This window comes from Carassius carassius, chromosome 37 (assembly GCF_963082965.1).
Source record: "Carassius carassius chromosome 37, fCarCar2.1, whole genome shotgun sequence".
In the NCBI taxonomy this organism is placed as follows: Eukaryota; Metazoa; Chordata; class Actinopteri; order Cypriniformes; family Cyprinidae; genus Carassius; species Carassius carassius.
This window is the reverse complement of record NC_081791.1, coordinates 14,433,185-14,453,948: the sequence shown is the minus strand read 5'-3', so window position 1 is coordinate 14,453,948 and position 20,764 is coordinate 14,433,185. Positions and strand designations below refer to the sequence as shown.

The 20,764-nt window shown below is 36.7% G+C and overlaps 3 protein-coding genes across 7 annotated transcripts in view; all 3 read left to right on the top strand.

Annotated features, from left to right (window-relative positions):
• The window catches only part of atp2b3b (ATPase plasma membrane Ca2+ transporting 3b), a 53,985-nt gene extending 45,111 nt beyond the window's left edge, over nt 1-8,874 (top strand). For 3 of the 5 annotated variants that reach the window (XM_059527660.1, XM_059527659.1, XM_059527663.1), the window contains one exon: nt 7,580-8,874. In XM_059527660.1, the coding sequence (XP_059383643.1) occupies nt 7,580-7,990 (411 nt within the window). In that variant the 3' untranslated portion in view covers nt 7,991-8,874. The remainder of the gene's footprint in view (nt 1-7,579) is intronic. The other 2 variants (XM_059527662.1, XM_059527661.1) reach the window with 1 other exon arrangement.
• A 4,837-nt stretch (nt 8,875-13,711) lies between these two features.
• si:dkey-93l1.9 (uncharacterized protein LOC562339 homolog) lies at nt 13,712-14,287 on the top strand. Its single transcript, XM_059527664.1, has 2 exons — nt 13,712-14,000; nt 14,078-14,287. The coding sequence occupies exons 1-2, from the start codon at nt 13,718-13,720 to the stop codon at nt 14,209-14,211; spliced, it is 417 nt and encodes a 138-aa protein (XP_059383647.1). The 5' UTR covers nt 13,712-13,717; the 3' UTR covers nt 14,212-14,287.
• Nucleotides 14,288-15,043: 756 nt separating this feature from the next.
• Nucleotides 15,044-19,506, top strand: haus7 (HAUS augmin-like complex, subunit 7). The gene is given in 13 exon segments (XM_059528637.1): nt 15,044-15,052; nt 15,128-15,205; nt 15,598-15,713; nt 15,824-15,889; nt 15,931-15,994; nt 16,183-16,265; nt 16,388-16,600; nt 16,678-16,783; nt 16,868-16,953; nt 16,955-17,009; nt 19,094-19,139; nt 19,142-19,189; nt 19,271-19,506. Coding segments are annotated over 13 exon segments (1,032 nt in total). The 3' UTR covers nt 19,333-19,506.
• The last annotated feature ends 1,258 nt before the right edge of the window (nt 19,507-20,764 follow it).

The window sequence follows — 20,764 nt, the reverse complement described above, 5'->3', positions numbered from 1 at the left end:
CAAATATAATTGCAAAGAATATGATAGATCAGATTTCATAAACATGAACCATTGGTAAATTAAGCAGATTGTCCCCACTTTTTGGACAAATCACCCTACAGATTACTCATTTATAGTCGTCTATGGATATTCTGAATTGTAAAAAAAAAAAAATGACACACTTCAGCTTTAAAATTAATAGCATACTCTTAATGATTTGTTATATACATTTGGACAACAGAATATATCATATAATACATGGCTATTAAAATATCATACTCAACATGACTTTGATGTATATTAAATAATTTAACAATTGCATGAAATACTTAAAGAATTGCTTTTAAAAATGTGTTTATTTAAAAAAAAAAAAAGGTATGTCTGTATATTGCAAGAACAACCTGTATTAAAACCTGAATGAGGTCCAAAAATCCACAGAGAGAATACAGAGAAAGAGCAATTATTTTCCGAGAGGCTTCTGTCGTCAAGCGTGGTTTGCTAAAAAGATGAGGTTTTACAGAATGCAGAGGTACTCAGTGTGCTGCACTGATGGCTTTTGAGCCTTTAAAGGGGTAAACCTTCGAGTATAAGCCCAATAATGTTCTTCTCCCTCTGATAGTTCTCTCTGTCTCTCTCTCTTTCATTCTCTTTCCCTCTGTTACTTTTTTCCAGATAATGCATCTTGTAATTTCCATCGTGAGACTGTGTGAAAGCATCCTCTAATGTCTCTGTGCTACTGACTGCGTCTCCCTTCCACAGATCCTCTCAGTCTTTTTCTCTGTCCCATGGTTCATGGCTAAAATCTAATTTTACCTGTCTCCTGTTCTCTCCTCTGTAGGCATCTTCTAAACTCTTCATAACTAACAGTCTTTCATTTTCTATTAAAAGTCATCAATTAGCATATGTCTAGATATCATTCTTTAAAGGAATCAAAACAAGGGTTCAAACTAGTTCAGCTCTATTGATAACATCTTTGCCGTGCTGTTGAAAATAATATCAGCTTGTCTGTCAGTTTACAAAAACAAGCAAAGATAATAGATGCTGTCAGTTGAGGCCATTCCAAACCTGTGTGACTTTCTTTTGTCTGTGGGACATGAAATAAGATGCTTTAAAGAATGTTCATGCTGCTCTTCCGTACAATTAGAGTGGATGGTGACCAAGTATATAGACCACACTATATTTAAACATTTTGTGAGAAGAACAGACCAATATTTAAGCTGTAATACACTGAAAATATTGAAGTCCTTCTATTTATGGTCACCATTCACTTTCATTGCCTGGAAGTTTGGGCTTGGACTTTTGGATTTAGCAATAAATATCTGCTTTCATGTTCCACCGAAGAAATAATGTCATGCAGGTTTGGAACAACATGAGGGTGAATAAATGACAATTGTTATTTAAAGAATAATAATTATAATTTGGGTGAACTATTCTTTAAACTTGTTTGAATGCAGAATAATGCTTTAATACATCCTGATAGTATTTAATTCCTGAATTTAAGATTGTGTACCGTATTTTTCGGACTATAAGTAGCACCTAAGTATAAGTCGCATCAGACCAAAAATACGTCATGACGAGGAAAAAAAACATATATAAGTCACACTGGACTATAAGTCGCGTTTATTTAGAACCAAGAACCAAGAGAAAACATTACCGTCTACAGCCATGAGAGCCACGCTCTATGTCTTCAGTGTAGACTACAGGAGCACTGAGCGCCCTCTGGCGGCTGTAGACGGTAATGTTTTCTCTTGGTTCATTTCTCTTGGTTCATGTCAAATTAATTTTGATAAATAAGTCGCACTTGACTATAAGTCGCAGGACCAGCCAAACTATGAAAAAAAGTGTGACTTATAGTCCGGAAAATACGGTATTATACGTTTTCTTTTCTGAGATTAGTGGATTAACTAAATTCTTTTTCAGTTCTTCAAGATTTTTTTCCTAGCTATTTCTCTATCTTTGTGATGTTTTTTTTTTCTTTTCTTCAGGCTAGAAATGTTAATTATGTTAATTACTAACATATATCATTGCGACTGACTGCTCCTTGATGTGCTTCATGCGTGTCTGTACATTTTCATCACACTTTGTCACATTGTGTTTGCGGACTTATGCTTATGTGGGTGAAATGTGCCACTCTACTCACTCTAATCTTCTTTTTCAGCCCTATACACATAATTTTTGTTGTTTTTTCTCACGCTGAATTTTCTTTGGCTTTGACTGAGATTTACAATCATTAACATCATTCTGTCAACCTCATGTTAGAATTCAGACTACAGAAACATTTAGTAGATTTTAGTGTATTCATATCTTTGCCTAAATGTAGTATTTTTATTCATTTATGATGTATGTATTTATACATCATCTGTACGTATCTTTGAAAATCATTTCATGCCCGCGATGTAGCTCTTCAGAGAAGAAGGCACTACTATATTTAGATCAATCATTCATCACAGCTCGTATTTTTTTCCTCACAGCTGTCTCACACACAAATGTTTGTTTAAAAATATTTGACAGATCTACGGATCAAGTTTGTTTTCATTTTAGGTTTTGTAAGATGGGTGCGCATTGTAACCCAGAGGTTGAGAGGAGACGCAGTGCTGTCTTTGATAGATTCATGTTTATCTCACTCATTTGCTCAAACATTTGTCTTGTACGGTTATGGTTCACTGCTCAACACAGATGCGCCATATCAGTAAAAGGCAGTCAGTGGAATATATTTTCTCAAAGTGGAAAGGTCTAAGCAACGCTAATTTATTATAAAGTTTTCCTAGCTTTGATTAACACCATTTGGTAAAAAATAATCATATTCATAGTCTGTGTCACTGTGCGAATTCTGCCATCAGATTATACAGTGCATTTAAAAAAGTGTGTCGCTAAATGCATTATATTGTATAATTTTATAAATATCACCATAGTTAAATTATTCAAGATGCAAATATGTGAGATATGTGAGATAAATCACAAATTATGGCAAAGAATATCAAAGCAAAATACACATTGCTGCAGTTAAAAACAATAATTTATCATTTGAGTTGCATTAATTGTATTAATAGAGCACAATCTTAAATTCACTACATGAAGAGAATTGCACTGTATTATTTTCAGCATTTACAGTCATTTCTAAATATAAATTATGTTAAATTAAAGACAGCTGTTAGATATATTGATAATTCACTCTTAATTTTGACCAGCTTCATTATTTACCCATTTTAAAGAGTGAAAATAGGTCCATGTCCAGCGATTACCCTTTAACAGTCTTTATGCATAAACCTTTTTGAATGCATTCATACAAATTCAACATGAAATCATTATTTCATCACTGCTTTGTTAACGACTTCCTCTCCTTTCCTGCATCTTATCACTTTGTCTGCTTCAAGTCTTTCTGTGTAGCTCTATTTTCATTTCAGACATCTTTGGGAAATATTTGTTGAGTAAAGAAGTCGTTTTTGGTTTTAATGATAAAGTTTTTCCATCAAGCTTTTTTTCTTTGAAGGACAGCGTGGGGGAGACAGTGGATAGTAATCTGGCATGCAAACATCCAAAACAAAGAGGGAAAGAAATCTCAATCAGTTTTAAACAAACACACATTTCCCAAAAGTGGGCGATATACTCGAATGTTTACCTGTATTCATGAAAAAAAAAACACCTGAAAGAAAGAAACTTAAAGAACAAAAATGAAAACAAACAGTTTCCCAATTCAGATTTGCATGACTTTTTCTCAACAAACAGGCTCTTTGGAAAAAAAGATAAGCACTTAACCAAATGCTTGACAGTCCCTTCCTGTTTGTTTGTTTGTTTGTTTGTTTTGTCTCTTGTAAATTCTTTCTTGGTAATTTTAGCTTCTTTTCCTTTGCTGGGTGAGTGTTGAAGTGAAGGTTGGGATGGGCGGCACCGGCCTGTGGCCACAGCAAAGGATTGCGCTCTCAAATCTCCTTCCTTCTGAATATATACACACACAAGAGACGCGTGTGTATATGTGCTCCAGCTGCATTTGAGCTACTCTTACAGCATGAGCCTGACAGCTTACCATCATGCATTCAAGTTTTTGAGTTTGACCTTGACTTTCATTGTTTCTGTTCCTGTAACACGTCAACGAGACAGCTGCACTTGAATGAGCATTTTGCTTTCTGATCGGTTTCCGTGCTCCTTCTTCTTTTCTCTGCATATAGACTGAGGCAGATCTCATCAGCACTCTTCAGCTCTTCTTCTCTGTGTCTCATCTGCACTCGACTGCTCTGCTGCATGCCAAAAGATGCTCGCACTCTCTCTATCTCTCTCACTGAATGTGCTTTTCCATACCTCTTTAAACATTCATATCTGAATCTGTCATTCGGACAGTAATCCAGAATAGTATCCCTTACTGAGATAAAAAAAAAAAAATCAAATCAGATCCAGACCTGTGATACTGTACAAAGGTGGGATCCATTTGTGCTGATAAGGTGACTTTTGTAGAAACCAGAGATGCTGAGACCTTGTTTATTGTGCCTGCTTTGTTCTTGTCAGTGTGATAGTGCTTGTTAAGGTCTCCTGTCACAGCGGTTGGTGTCATGTAATCAATGGCCCAGTGCCAGGAAGTGACTAGTCATCATCATCCGTTCAGATGATGTCTCTGGAAATTTGATAATTTATCCTCTGGCAGTCAATGTAATCTGAGCCTGTGGAGTAATTTATCACAGGCCTACAGGGGCAGACGCACATCTGTAGATAATTTGCATGTGTTTCTTCAAATATGCACTTTTAAATCATAGTTGATTAAAAAAAAAAAAAAAAAAAAAAAAAAGCTTAAAACCTTTTTAATATGTAGGTCACAATTAAACTGAAAAACCCTCTAATTACATTTCAACATTTTTATTGTGAATTTTTTTTTTTTACACAAATTACTGTTCCTTGTTTGTGCCATAATTTAGCTGCAATATATATATATATATATATATATATATATATATATATATATATATATATATATATATATATATATATATATATATATGTGTGTGTGTGTGTGTGTGTGTGTGTGAAATTAAATGTAAGATTACTATTTAGTTTAAGGATACATAAAATGCTAGCTATAAAATTACCGAATGAATTCCATTTTATACAATGTCACAGAATTGTATTTTTATTTTGATATGTGCATTTCTGTAAATAATGAGAGAATTCTCATTCCTTATGATTTATGTATGTCTGTTGCTGGAAAATTGTTATTAGTACAATTGAAGATAAATTATAATAGTGAAAATGTAAGAAGCCTTCTAACAGGGTTTCTTTTTTTTCTTTCTTTTTTTCTGGAAGTGCCCATAATTGAAGAAACACACGTTTTATATTATTTTTATTGTTATTATTATTATTAAATGGAATTTCCATTTCCAGTAAATCATAATAATAGAATTCAGATTGGAATAAAACTCATTCTGCTGATCAGGGAGAAATATAAATCCATAGATGAGATTACAGATCCTCTGATATTTAACACCTATTTTCACTCATTGGTATTAACTGGCATCATTGGCTGATGGCGTCATTATGCATGTTGTCTCCATTGCTTCTGTTATGATATCACAATCATATTACTAGAGTGCCACTGCTTCCTTGTTAACACACTTTTGAATGCTGCTAGTATACTTCAGAATTATGTCATTACTCCTCCAAGAACAGCATAACCCAGGTCCCCCAGTCATGCATCTGTGTATTCATAACATCCCCTGTGCTTAGCACCGTGTTGCAGATTCTTACCCACTGTTTCTTCCATTAGCTGTTTGTCTATGTGTGTATCAAGACATCCTGCCTTATGTTTCTCCTTCTCTTTGTGTCACTACTTCAATTTTCACCACTGATAAGTCGATATACACACATGGCATATGTTTTGTATTGGCTTTTTGTTTGGTACTTTGTGCTTCTATTCATGTGTTTGTTTTGAGTCTGTTCTGTTTTCTGTTTTAAGCTTATGAGAATGTTCATCACCTTTAATTTTGAGAGATAACTGTTTTAGATTTGGTTTTATTTTGTTTGTCATCTGTCTTTCTTTGAGAAACGCTTAAGATCTGGTTGTGCAGCTTTAGTATAAAGTCCATGTTTACAGGTATTCTAGAATCTAAAAACTGAATGTGCATTGTGTAATTTCATGCTGCATAAAACCTAAAACAGAAGTGCAATCTGTTTGTCTGAGCAGCCCATAATTGGTTTAAGCAATGACCAGGGGCATTATGCATGCATGGTGGATTACCAAAGGAAAGCAAATATTACTATTAGAAACTAGTAAAACAATGTCTATAGTGTTTTTGTAATGGTATGATTTCCCAACCTATTAAGCAATATCATATCATATAAGCAAGAATGTTGAATATTTAGACATTTAAACTTAAGGAACAAACCGTAGAGCTTATTCATTCCCAAATGAATCAGTGATTGAATTAATTGCTGTCAAATGGAGTATACTTCGAAAGGCTACATATTCTGCAGTAAATATATTCTAAATGCTTGCATCAAAACTAAAGTACAAAGTTTCAGTTTTGACAATTTAGCATTTGCGTAAAAACTGAAACATACTTTGGGTGTAAACATTTGCATTAAAACTAAAGTATACTTTGGGATTTAGATTTGTGCCAAAACTGAAGCATACTTTGGGCTTAACCATTCACAATAAAACTTAAGCATACTTTGGGCTTAAGCATTCACAAATAAAACTGAAGCATACTTTGGGCTTAAGCATTCACAATAAAACTGAAGCATACTTTGGGCTTAAGCATTCACAATAAAACTGAAGCATACTTTGGGCTTAAGCATTCACAATAAAACTGAAGCATACTTTGGGCTTAAGCATTCACAATAAAACTGAAGCATACTTTGGGCTTAAGCATTCACAATAAAACTGAAGCATACTTTGGGCTTAAGCGTTCAAATTTCAGGGTTTGCATCAAAACTGATGTATACATTGAGTTTAAGCATTCACAATAAAACTGAATCATACTTTGGGTTTAAGCGTTCATATTAAAACTAAAGCATTCTGTACTTTGGGCTTAAGTTTTTGCATCAAAACTGAAGTATATTTTGGGTTTAAGCTTTCACTATAAAACTGAAGCATACTTCTGGCTTAAGCATTTGCAACAAAACTGCAGTATACATTGGGTTTTAGCTTTCAGATTAAAATGAAGCATACTTTGGGTTTAAGCGTTCACATTAAAACTAAAGCATTCTGTACTTTGGGCTTAAGCGTTCACATTAAAACTGAAGCATAATTTGGGCTTAAGCGTTCACACTAAAACTGAAGCATATAATGGGCTTAAGAATTTGCAACAAAAACTTTTGCGCAATTCTGTTTTTTGTGACTAGAAATTTCACATTGCACCTTCAAGTACCAAAATAAAATTATTACAATACCCTAATAAAAAAGACCGACAGATTCAGTTAGTGCAACCTGATCTTGAGCTGTCTGTGCATTGTAAGGCATGTTCAGAACAGGTTCTACAGTGATTCAGATCTTTTCTATCACACATGTACTGAGAGATTTCTTTGCTCCCACTCTCCTCTGTCTCAACCCTCTTCCTGTCCTCACTTCTCCCACTCTGTTTTCTCTCTGTGCCTCGTCCCCTCTCTTCACGTGTAGATGCGGGTGGTGAAAGCGTTCCGTAGCTCCCTTTATGACGGAATCGAGAAACCCGCGTCCAGGAATTCCATCCACAACTTCATGGCGCACCCCGAGTTTCTCATCAACGACTTCATCCACAACATCCCGCTGATCGACGACACCGACATTGACGATGAATCAGAGTGGTCGAGACACAACCAGCACTTGCATCCGGCCTTCCGAAAGCCCCCTCCTCCTCCGGTCCAGCATCCGCAGCGTTCCCACCCACGTCCCTACCGGCAGTACAGCCTCCCTGTCACACCTAACCGTAACAACAATGCCATTGAGAGCGACGTCTACCACCTGAACCTCCCCACAGGCCCAGACGGGCACTGGACAACCCCCTCTCAACAGCTGTACCCCCTCCTTGCCCTGGAGACCTCTCTATGACTGACCGGGCTCAAGAGGATAAGACCTTAAGAACTTTGAGGATGCGGACCTGTGTGGGTCAGGCTGGTGGGGGAGGCTCCTACGGACACGTTGTAGGTGGTTTACCCCCAACACTAAGACCAATCATTTGCCCACTACCACCATCCACCGAAAGCACTTTCACTCCTCATGTCTCAACAACAGCCCCACAGACACCTCTCCTCTCACTGTGGGGAGAGGAGGCCAGTCTGCTGCATGTCTGTGGTTCCTTTGGACAGACCTGAGAAGGTGAGGAATCCAGACCTGATGGATTTTAGCGGCTCTTTAGTGCTGGTGACTATTGACTTCTCATAATGCAAAGGAATATGTTCCCTGCAGGTGGAGTAGGGGTCCATTCACTTTACTTTTATCGGTGTTACTAAACTCAATATTATTATTATTATCCTGTTTGACTTCTTACTATCGCCACCATCATCCTGAGTGATTATCATTGCATATCACAGAAAACGACTTGTATTACTCTGAGTGCTTTATGGATTAGCTTTAAAACATTTTATTTATTGATTGATTTATTATTTATTTATTTATTTATTTATTCATTTATTTATTGTGATCACCCAGATCTTCTTTCATTTTCACTTTGTCTATCTCTCTCTCTCTGTGTCTGTGTGTGTTGTGTCTGTCCTAAAAGCATAAAAAAAATCTAGAAAAAGAAGTACTAACAAAGCAAAGATAATATTAATTTGAAGCTTAGATTAAGTCAATTATAATGTGTCTGCTGATAACAAAAAGAAGACAAAAACGTCGCCGCTCCATTTTAACGATCATTGTTTACAGCATTTTATGTAAATGAAAAAAAAAAAAAGAAGTATTATTTTTGGGTAATTTTTAGCTTCATTCTAAGGGAGAATAAGCATTTTCAAACCGAAATCATGCTCACGATATTTTTAAACATTTATGCAACATGTTCATGTTAAGAATATACTACAGGGTAGAGGATTTGGGCAATCCCATCACAGCAATTCAGTGATCGTGGGTGGGATTTCGGTGGTTTTGCATCTCAGCAATGGCAATCAGCCTTACGACAAAATGGCCTTGTTAATATGTTATACCTTGTTCAAAGTAGCTGAAATTGGATTTAAGGTTTTTAGTGGGTTTGCCCAGACTCGACATTTAATGGTGTCTTATATTTCTTTCACATAAAAGCCATTAAAATTCATGTTATGCAGATGACACCAACAAATGCATCAACCCTTTAAACATGTTCAAACAATTCTACTCAGTACATACATATCTGCTGGCCCTTTAAATACATTCGCACTCACACTTGCTTTCCTCATGTACTGTATGTGAAATATTTATCAGATTATGAATATCTGCAGACTGTGGTCACCAGGGTAGGGAATCCATCATATACTGCCACACCATAGTAAAAAAAAAAATATATGAAAGATACTAAAGATGGACAATCTGTGAGGGTATCATTACTTTTGCACAATATCAAGGTTCACTGTGGACTTTGATAGACACACTGTCTGGCTATTGGTCTATATTTTAGCATTTCAGAACAAGTAATCCCTATTATATACTGTATGTAAAGACATGCATGATTCTCCATGTCAGATGATAGTGTGTTTGATTCAGTTACATTCCATTGACGTTCCACTGATCAGTTGTACCGTCTGGGGGATGCCTCCTTTTATACCCCATAATCATCTAGAATGGTATCATTACTATCATACCACTTCAGTCGATGCATTGCAACTTTTTACAATCATTTCGGGGAATGAGACTGGCACTTATGCAACAGACTGCCCTACCCACAGCTCTGTGAAATACGCTTCACAACATGTACATATGGATCTTGAAGAAAAAAAAACCTTTATCTGTATAGAATACTTTTCTAGATTGACCAGTTCAAAGAAACTGGCGAATATTGAAAGCAGACAATGCAAGCATGAATGTCACTAGATCATGTCATTGCATTGGTTGGTCGTGTCTTTGCGGAGCATGTTGATATCATATTGCTTGCTTTACACCTTCATTGTTTGACTTCACTTTTGTCCGTTGATGCTTCACTGTGGCTATTAAGTGGTTGGTGGACACACGTTTCTCCTTCCAGCGCATCTGTGCTGTCATTAATGTGCTATAATCCATGCTGTTGTTCTCCTCCTGATACTCTGCCCTGTCTGTGGCGTGGAGCCTGGAGGTGGAGCAGTGTTGCACTGCCAATCTGACTACTTGTTATAGTATGCCAAAAAACACATTGCCTGAAATGGGTTGACTTGTTCTACGACTAGCAGAAAGTTTTGTTGTTGGATCTTTAAATGGAAACCCATTTTTAAAGGAATATTCTGGGCTCAGTCACTGCTTTTGTTTAAGAAAAATCCAAAATCTGGGGGATACAGCAAGGCTTGCTATGAAAGTGAATGGGGCCAATCTGTTAACATTAAAATACTCATTGTTTCAATAGTATAGCCAGAAGATGCAAAGCGTATGAATGATGATGTGACACCATAAAACCCTAAAATGATTGTAAAAATGATTGTTTTAATAGTTTTAAAGGTCAAATACACATTTTAACAATATAATTAATTCAAATTCAATGTTTACGATTATATTTGTCACATTTTTTCTTTTAAATCCTTCAAAAACCATTCAGTTTCATTGAAGGTGCTTCATCGCAACCTTAATTTTTGCAACTTAATTTATTATCAATAATATTATCAATAATTGCCTCTCATTTTCTTTTATAAGTTTTAATTTAAAAGTATTTCTTGTGGTAATCAACATAATGTCACAAATGCTTCACATGCATTGAACTCGGAATATTCCTTCAAGCAAAACTGTGTTATATCTGCATGAGTGTGTCCGACCTTTCACCGGGTTCGATCGGGCTCAGACAGTTCCAGTGGAGTCTCTAGTGTCGAGAGCGCTGGCAGGTCTCACGGGCTGAACCCATTTTAAGGCCCACACACAGCAGGCCAAAGTGGTGGTCAGGGAGGATAGGTCACTGAACCTGCTATACCATAATAAAGAAACATTTTCTAACCTTATCTTATCCTCAGCAAAGCTTAACTACCAAAATAGGCCTCAAGCTATGCTCATTTCTTAATCATTTCTAAATCTAACAACTATATATAAGACGTATACCCCAAGCATTGAACTCTCCAGACAGTGATATTTTTTTTACAATGGCATATGTATGGTATCCCTCCTCTCCACCACAACAGACAGCCACTTTATCAAGACTCCTGATAGAGTGACAAATATATATATATATATATATATAAAAGAAAACAGATAATCCAAAATCTCCTTCATCTGCCTTCATTTTGTTTCATTCTGTTGTAGAAAATGCAAGGTAAGGTGAAAAAGAGTAAATAATATACTATATTTAATATAATAGTTATAAATTATTGTACAACTGCACCATCACTGTACATTTTGCCAAAATGTGCACATGTGCATCTTTTGTTTACGATTTAAGATTACTATTTTTTTTTTTTTTTTGGTTTTGCTTTACTCTATTGTCTCTTCTAATTTCTTTCTTATTTTACTTTTTTGTAAAGAATTAAAATTGAACAGCTTGTACATTATTATGATTACTATTATTATGACTATTATTATGATTATTATTATTGTCTTTTTCCATCAGTGCTCTTTTAGCTGGAAAAAACAGTTGCACATTATCCTGAACATACACTTACTGCTCTACAATGAAAAAAAAAAACAATTAAACTATTAAATATATTAATAATTACCTGCCTGTTACTTAAAAGAAAAAAGTATCTATCTAAGATGAAAGAACACAGCTGTATACTGTAGACTAAACTGTATGGAAATCTAAGAATTTAATGGGAAAATAAGTCAACACTTTTTGTCTGTATAAAAAATCAAATCAAAGTATTCTACAATAATAACTTTGACCAGTGCCTGTGGTTGTGTTTTATTGTGTGCCTGTGATTATTTCTTCTGCTTGATGACACAGCTTCACAAACTGCCAGAACACCTCTTCCGAATCTTTTTTAGAAACATAAAGTAATTCTGGTTATCATTTTGGGATGGGCACCACTTTTGCATCACATATTGGCAAACTTTGTATTCTGTAAATAGTTTGTTCTGGTTCTCATTGCAGGTTATTCTGGCCAGGAGCTGGCCACTTAGACAGGAAGAGAACGTGACTTACATTTTAAGGGATTAACTACCATTATTCCATTCCATTTATCTGAATTAAATGATACCAATGGGAGACAAGGTTAATGTGACTGTCTTGCTGCCCATGATGGAGCTCTGCTTATTAAGCATAATTACTTTATTTGGAGTTGGGATGGTGCTGGGATGCTGGATGAATTGTCATGAAATGAGGTAAGTGAGCATTTCCTGGCTTTGCTGGAGCAAAATATCCTGGGAGTACACAATTCACATTCATAGTTTGTTTCAAGTCAAATAACTGATTAATACATAAGATAATTACAAAAGACAAAATTGTTTAATGTTAAAGGCCTACCAGGTTTTTGTTATTTGGTAATGGCTTGGTAGATGAGTTATCAAAAAATATCTAGATGTTTTGTTGTGTCAGTAGAATACATGAGGTGAGTAATCATTGTGTAAACGTGTTGATTTAAAAACCGGTAATTAAAGGAATGCTGACGTAACTGTGCACGACTGAAAGAGTCCCTGAACGAATCATAACGACTATTTATAGTGAAAGTAAACAAAAGATTCGATTCACTGGGATGAATCAGTCCTCACCACTACTAATACTCTAACAACCAAAAAACATTGGGCAGGTGAAGGTGCAATCAGTTGTTTGTTATGTTTTAGTGTAGAAATCATTAATTTCTCACACGGTTTTTGTATTAATTCGTGAGCTTCTCGAATGCTTCCTTTAAATTGTCTAATTAGTCAAAGCTAAGCATCCGTCTCTATGGAGGAGAACCAACCTCTTAAAGAACCAGGAACGGTAGAGGTAAAGTTTATCTTGATGTTTGATGCTTTTTATTTTTTTTTTTAAAACGGAAAAAGTTTGTACTTTTAACTGTTTTAACGCTAAAAGGATAAAATGGAAACGTGTCGTTTTATTTATCTTAAAGGGATAACTATAGGTGATCATATACTGTAGCCTAATGGTTTATATTCTGTATTATTCGTTCTTATCATTTTGTTTACAGGTTTATCGATTAGCCAGCCTATATCCAGTTTTACAAAATATTATAATAAACATCTATTAAAGTGCATTTGACATGTAAAACAGGAATTAAACCAGTTCTGTTTTTGTAACACTATAAATAGCATATTAGGGAGTGTACTTGTCTGCTCGTACAGAATGAAACGTAAGGTTTGAAAGAACTGGAGAACACCCTTCATCACCACCCAAAACTGCTATGCGGACAGACACACAACTGCAGTCTTACCTTGGGGATGTTATCATTCTCTTATTTTGTATATAACCAAAACAGAGTTGTTATCCTTAATCCCTGTTTAAAATGTATCCATCTCTTGGCTATTCAGGAAGAAGCTACACGAAGTGTTCAAAAGAAATGCAAGATAAGAGAAACAATAAATGAACAAATTGAGGATCTTTGTGAATTATGTTCTTGGGAAATACAAAATGATGATTACACGTATGATACAACACTTTAATTTTTTTTAACGAACTTGAACTTATTGGTTTCATGTGTATATATATATATATATATATATATATATATATATATAATTTGGAGGGAATATAAAATATGTTGAATGTTTACAGTGTTCACCAACAGATTTTTGTTAGTAATGTTCACTCCCTGTCAGGCTCCTGGTGCAGGGAACACACAGCGTCCCTTCAACATGAATCATTACGCTACTAAGAAGAGTGCAGCGCAGAGCATGTTGGATGTGGCTCTTCTGATGGCGAACTCCTCTCAGCTGAAGACAGTGCTGCATTCAGGAGCACAGCACCGCTTCTACGTTCCTCTCATCGCTCTGATCTCACTGTCCATCTCACTGCAGGTCATTGTTGGCCTCCTGCTCATCTTCATTGGTTAGTTATCTCTTTGAAAGTACTCTGTTGTAATTTCATTGATGTAACACTTATGTGTTTTCTCTTGCTCCCTTCAGTGAAGTATGACCTGAATGATGTTAAGAAACAGCCAAGACTTAACACAATGAATGACGCAGCAACTGTGTTTGTGTTCTTTACTGTTCTTATCAACATCTTCGTCACAGCATTGGGATTTGAGACTGGAGGGTGAGCAGAGTAACAGCAAAGCATCATTAGAAAATAGATGTATACTCATTCTTTCCATTATTTTTATAGTTAAGTTAACTGAGGTAATGTCCCAATGAGAAATCTGCACATCTATAAACATCTATCCCTTCTTTATTCCCACATCGGGATAATTCTCAGACTGGACTAACTTTACATCTCATCCCCTTGTTTCAGGGGCAGTGTAATATTTGAAACTGCACTCGCTCAGACCAGATCTTTAAACTTCACCGATGATGTGTAAGCACACAAGGACTTATATAAGCTCACATGATTGTATTGGGACTCAACCTGCCTTTCATGTCATCAACATGTTTTTACCAAACAACTTACTGGACACTGTAGGCTTGCTCCATATCATAACAAAAGATCTCATGTGATATTTTGTAATGTTTAGGCAGCACATTTTAACAAACTATGAATTTGTCTTTTTCTCAGTTTATGTGGAAGACACCTTTTTACATAAGGGACACAATAGTGAATATAGTAATATGCTTGTGATTTTTTTTTCTTGGTTATTGCATCTTTCTAGCAACACTGGTGAAAACCTAATTTAAATAAAAACATATTTTTGTCCAAAAAATATTTTAGATTCATTTAATCAAGCTGTTTCATAGAGATTTGATTTGTACCAGAAAAAAATGTTTGGGATGTACTGATAAATTAGTTTGCATATGATCTAAAATGAAGAATTAAAAGCAGTCAGGGGATGTTTAGAAATATAAACACACATACATCCATACATGAAATATAAGAAATGAACATCCCACACTGTTTGTTTTACTGAATCACCAAACAAAAATGCTCAAATCTGTATAATGATCAAGGTAAATATTATAACCCTACTTAGCTAAGCCTGTACAGTAACCTATTGTGGACTGTATTTCGTTGTAATATGTTAGCGGCCGCCGGGGGTCGCTGTAGCCGCAATAACAAACATGGAGCAGCTGCTGTCTGTGCGAGTTTACAACACCCTTCAGGTAGTTTACACATCTTCATAGACACGCCACACACAGAAAATCACACACTTAATCTTTTTTTGATGTTTCGCGAATTCAAAACTGGCTGTGCTGGGTCTGTAGTAACGTTAGTGTTTTTTGGGGTCAGTGAGCTGCTAGTTTGTGTACGTTAACTGTTAACTTAATTAAAATCACATAGTTTAAGATGTCACAATTTTTCCACAATTCAGGACACCATTTGTGTAATATAAAAACAATACAGTACTTGATATTATTGCTGGTTTAGTTAACGTTATCGTTTCGTCTGTCAGGCTCAATGAATGCTGCATATGTATCTGTTTAGCGAGCCTGACAAACATTAGAAACCCGAGAAAAGTGTCAGTAAAACACAGTAACTGATTGTTGTTGCTCAGAGTGTGGGCTGTCCTCTGGTGGACGGGCTGTACCTGCGGGAGCCGGACAGTGTGCACGAGCTCCTCTGCTCTCCTTCTTTACACAGGACTGATATCCTCAAGTGGATTTGCGCCAGGTCTGATGCCTGATTGACTATCAAACATGATTAGAATAATGACAAATGTGTAGTTTGCAGATCTGTGTACTAAAATGCCTTGCTTTGTTTGTGTGTCTGTTTTTACAAAGCATTTGTCCATCCCTAAAGGAGAAGTTTTCCATAATTAAAGCAACTCAGAAAGAGGATTATGTTACATATATGTTTAGTGTTCTGTTCTGCTTTCTCTCTGGCACACAGAACTCGCACGGTTTGGTTTTGAAATGATGTTATGTAAAGCTAACGACCAGGATTTAATCAAGGTATGCAGTTATACAATGCTGATCTTTACACTGTCTAGTGCATTTTATGTATCGAGCAGAATAGAGATTCCTCTGAAATGTTTTTGAAAATGTGATCTTTCACAAGCACCTATAGCAACACTGTTGAATACTTCATTAACATTGGTTAACATATTGCATTAAAGTGTCCTGTTGTGTGTTTTTTTCAGGGTCTTGCACCACCATTACAGCAGCTGAGGTTTCTGGAGCAGCTTCTAATGGTCATTCAAGCAGACTCCTCCATAAACTTTAGGTATCTGACTTTAGCAACTTTTTGTAACATTGATTTAACTTCAACCTTAATTCCTGCCCTCCGAAGCCCCTGCAATAATTTGCATGTGCTTGTTTCTATTATGTTTGTTTTGATGAATGTAGGCTGAACTCATCCTCTTGTGATGACAGTGTGAGGAACGATGATCTTCTTCAGGAACTAATGTTTCAGGATCACTTACCAGACCTGAATGTGCTCCTGAATCCAGTCTGCAACCCGTGGCCTGCACATATCCGTGAACATCTAATACACACACAGTCAACTCACAACAAAACGAATGGAAAACAACACAGTAAACCGAGTGATATCATGAACAGGTCTGTATGATTGTTCTGCACCCATGTACGTTTTCAACTGTTGTCTTTAACAAGGTTGTTATGTACTGCTGTTGAAGGAGTGATCAACATTCCCGACTAGGAAGTCATGGAGAAGAAAGCCTGACAGAGGCCATGGCGCTGCTGCAGTCTACGCAGAGCACACTAGTCGAGCTCCACAACGAGGTGGGAACATCATGTGCCATTTTTCAGATCTGATATGATGTGTTTGGTTTCCATAATAATAGCATGATTCTCTCTGTTCCTCAGCGTGAGTTCCTGCAGTCACATTCGTCAGGTTCGGCAGCTGTTCTGTCCCCCTGTGTGCTGAAAGTGGCCATCTCAGACATGTCTCAGTTCTGGCGCTATAGTGTTTCAGTCTGTACATCAGCTCCTGCACACCTGTAATACGGTAAAGCATCCTTCATCATTTATCTGCAGTAACTTAAAGAGATTGTTCACTCAAAAATGAAAATATGCTGTTAATTGACTTTTTTTTTCTTTTTCTTTTTTTGTAGAACAGTAAAGATTTTTTAATTACCGGTATTTATTTATTTTTTTTAGCTGAAACCATAGTCCTTGGTAATGCGTGAAAACAAGTCAATGGCTGCAGTCACTTTGAGAGTTCTAATTTTTTTTTTTTTAAATCAGGGGACGCTAAATTTAATACAAATGGCTCCTGACAATATATTGAGGTCTTATGAAGCAAAATCTTTGGTCTGTGCAAGAAACTGAACATTAATACCTGTAATCTATCCTGAGTTTGCAAAGTTTTATAAGTTTCTAGGTAGAATGCAGTAGTTTTTTGAAAGAATGCAAAGTTTACTCTAGGAACTGCAGTAATTTTGCAAGAGAATGTTAACCTTTTGCAAACGAACCCAAAGGAGTCTTGGGGAAACCCAATACTTTTGCAAAAGCATGAAGAGAGTTTTGAATTACATGGCTGGATACTCTCTGGACAGCCCTTGTAAATATTTAGCATATTCAAATTAGGGCTGGGACAACGCGGCGAGGTCATCGATGACGTCGACGCAAAAAATACGTCGACGCAAAATATGCGCATCGATTCGTCGACCTGTTTTTATTTTTCTAAAAAACGTTTGCAAAACGCTTACCTTATGTGCGCTGAATATACGCGATGGCCAGATCAACATTCTTTCCAACGTTATTGTAATGAATTAACACTCTAATAATCATCGGGAAGAAGGAGGCGGGAACCGGCGGACAATCAAATGAAACTTTAATAATTCAAAATAAACCCAAAACAGCGCACCAGCCCCTCACGGACGACTGGTGCGCATAAAATGAAACCAAAACACAACTAAAACCCCAGGCCTGGTCCTCTCTCGTCCTTCACTGTCGTTGCTCCAGTTTTATATCCTTCCATCTCCTACGTGGGACTCGAGACCGGCAGTGGGTCGCAGGTGTCACTGATTTCCCAATCATTGCCGGCCTCCCTCCTTGTTCCCACGTCCCTCGGCCCCGCCCCACTCGCCACAGTTATATAACCAATCCAGGGGTTTTTCTGCATTGATCTTTTTTTTTGGCGGCTGTCAAAGCCTTATTTGATCGGTGAGTGATGTAGAATAGAATGACTGTGCTGCGCCTGACAGGGCGCGTACGAGAGAGAGCCCCGGCTGTGCGCGCACACTCACAGTCTTCAAACAACACGAGCACTTCTTGCTCTCTCTCTCCCTCGTGCATATTAATCAAAATCATTAAACGCGATAGAAAAACACCAAAGTTTCACGCGCGCTCGCGCACTCACAGTCTTCAAACTACACGAGCGCTTCTTGCTCTCCCTCTCCCTTGTGCATATTAATCAAAATCATTAAACACGATAGAAAAAGGGCGAAACACCCAAGTTTCACACGCGCTCGCGCACTCACAGTCTTCAAACTACACGAGCGCTGTCTTGCTCTCTTGCGCTCTCTCTCTCTCTCTCTCTCTCGCTCTCTCTCTCCCTCGTGCATATTAACCAAAATCATTAGACACGATAGAAAAAGGGCGGAACGCCAAAGTTTCACGTGGAGCATTGGGAGATTTTTTTTTTCTACATGACAGGCTGCTGGCTCCCACTGTTAATTTTTATTTTTTATTTTTTTGGAAAAGCACTCTCTGTATTAGCTTAAAGCCCTAAAGTTTACACTGGTTACTGTATTCTTTCAATTTCTCTAAACAAGTATTTTGGGTGAACTTTTTTATTGAATGCTAGACATCAAGTTGTTATTTTCATCTGAAAGAAGAACTTTTTTTTCAGTAAGCTAGGCCCTATGTGTTCAGTAAGCTTGTTTCAGTAAGCTATGTGTTTTCAAGGCTTCAAGGTTTTATTGAATGCTATCTCTATACAAGTGCAAAGTAATGCATTCTTAGTCAGTCTTTTATTTTGTAATTTTAAGAGCAATAAATCGCTAGATTAATCTTTTAAAAAATAATCGTTTATCCCAGCCCTAATTCAAATACAAATGTTTTGTGTATTCTTCTTTTATGTTTCAGGAGCTGGAACCTCTTATGCAGCTGTATGAAACCTCATCGTCTCTCACACAAAGACAGAAGAGCAGTACTGGTCTAAAGGGAAGAAGTGCACGCTGCGTGAGTGTTTTCTTGGATTTGAGTGAAACCTTGCGCTCCAACTTCTGAATAACATGCTTGTTTTTTTTGTTTGTGTTTTAGCCGAACGGATGTTGGAGCTAAAGAACAGATATGTGGCTTTTCTCTCCCTTCACCAATCATAACCTCAAGGACTAAGCAGAAATCTACAACCTTCAGCTTGGATTTAATTAATGAAAGGCATGAGGTGTCAAACATAACCAATCAGACCACTTATTTACATGTTCAGGACTGTTCCCATGCCCCATGCCATGCACTGTTATGCAGATTTATACTAGGAATAAATAACAAACTGCAAGACACTTGCCTTCTAATAGAATACTCCTAAACAGCTTAAAGCTATAATCCTCTTTCTTTACAAAAACCTGTGATTTAGTATATGCGGTAGCAAACAAGTGTGCCTGTGTTTGATTTGCAATTAAACTGTATTGTCGTAACCGGTTTTTTTTTTTTTAAACTCACCTTCTAGATACACAAGGTGTTTTTAGTTCATAGATAATTTTCGTTTGTGTTAAGACAACTAAAGCTATTGTCTGTCTGAAACCTCGTCGTCTGTCACACAAACAGTGCACCAGATGCTGACAGACAAGCGTTACTCACTGGTGACACTAATGGTAGGGTCTTTCTCTCAGTGTTCAAAAGCACATCTTTTGGAGAGAGCCAGGAATTTCAGTCTAAAACACCTCTCAGGCTGAGCTGAAATGTTTGCAAGCCTCCTGTAAACATTTCAGTCGCTATACAAAACCCGAAGAAAATGGAGAATCAAGCCTTTAATCAATGTGGAAAGGTAATAGATGTCTGCTTTATTTTTTCTTGTTTGTATGTTTGTTAAATATACTGCACAGTGTTCCAAAAGCATTTTAAAGAACAGATCATAAAATCTTGTAACTCTATATATAATATATGCTTTATTTGAATTAATTAGGGGCCAAGCACCAAAGGTGCGTAGGCACCTATTGTATCCGTTAGGATTCTTATTATTATTCTGCTTCTTCTTCCGCCGCAAGTCTATGGCAGCCCATAGAACCGCTTGCGGGAAAGTTGTGCAATTTGGCACACTGATAGAGGACAATACCAACATTAACCACAGCATGTTTAGAGACTCTGACTACAACTCTCTAGCGCCACCACTTGTCCAAAGATTAAAAGTTTCTATGCTAATAACTTTTGAATCGTAAGCCACAAAAGTACAATTATTTTTCCTCTGAATGAACACCAAAATTTAAAAAATCGCAAGGTTTAGTTTTTTTGCGTAAAACATACTTTTTCGAACTCGTCCTAGACGATTAGTCCGATTTTAACGAAAATTGGCTCAGATCATCTTCAGACCATGCTGGCAAAAAGTTATGGAATTCAAGTTGATTCGTCCGACCGTTCTCGAATGACACGTGAACAAATTTTACAAAAAGTACGCAAGAATGCATGTGAGGCTATATCTTGGCAACGGTTTGGCATATTGAGACCAAACTTGGTGTGTGTTATAATAACCATGACCTGAGACTACCTGCAGTGTTTCAATGCAGCAGCACCTAGTGCTCAGGAGATATGACAAAATAT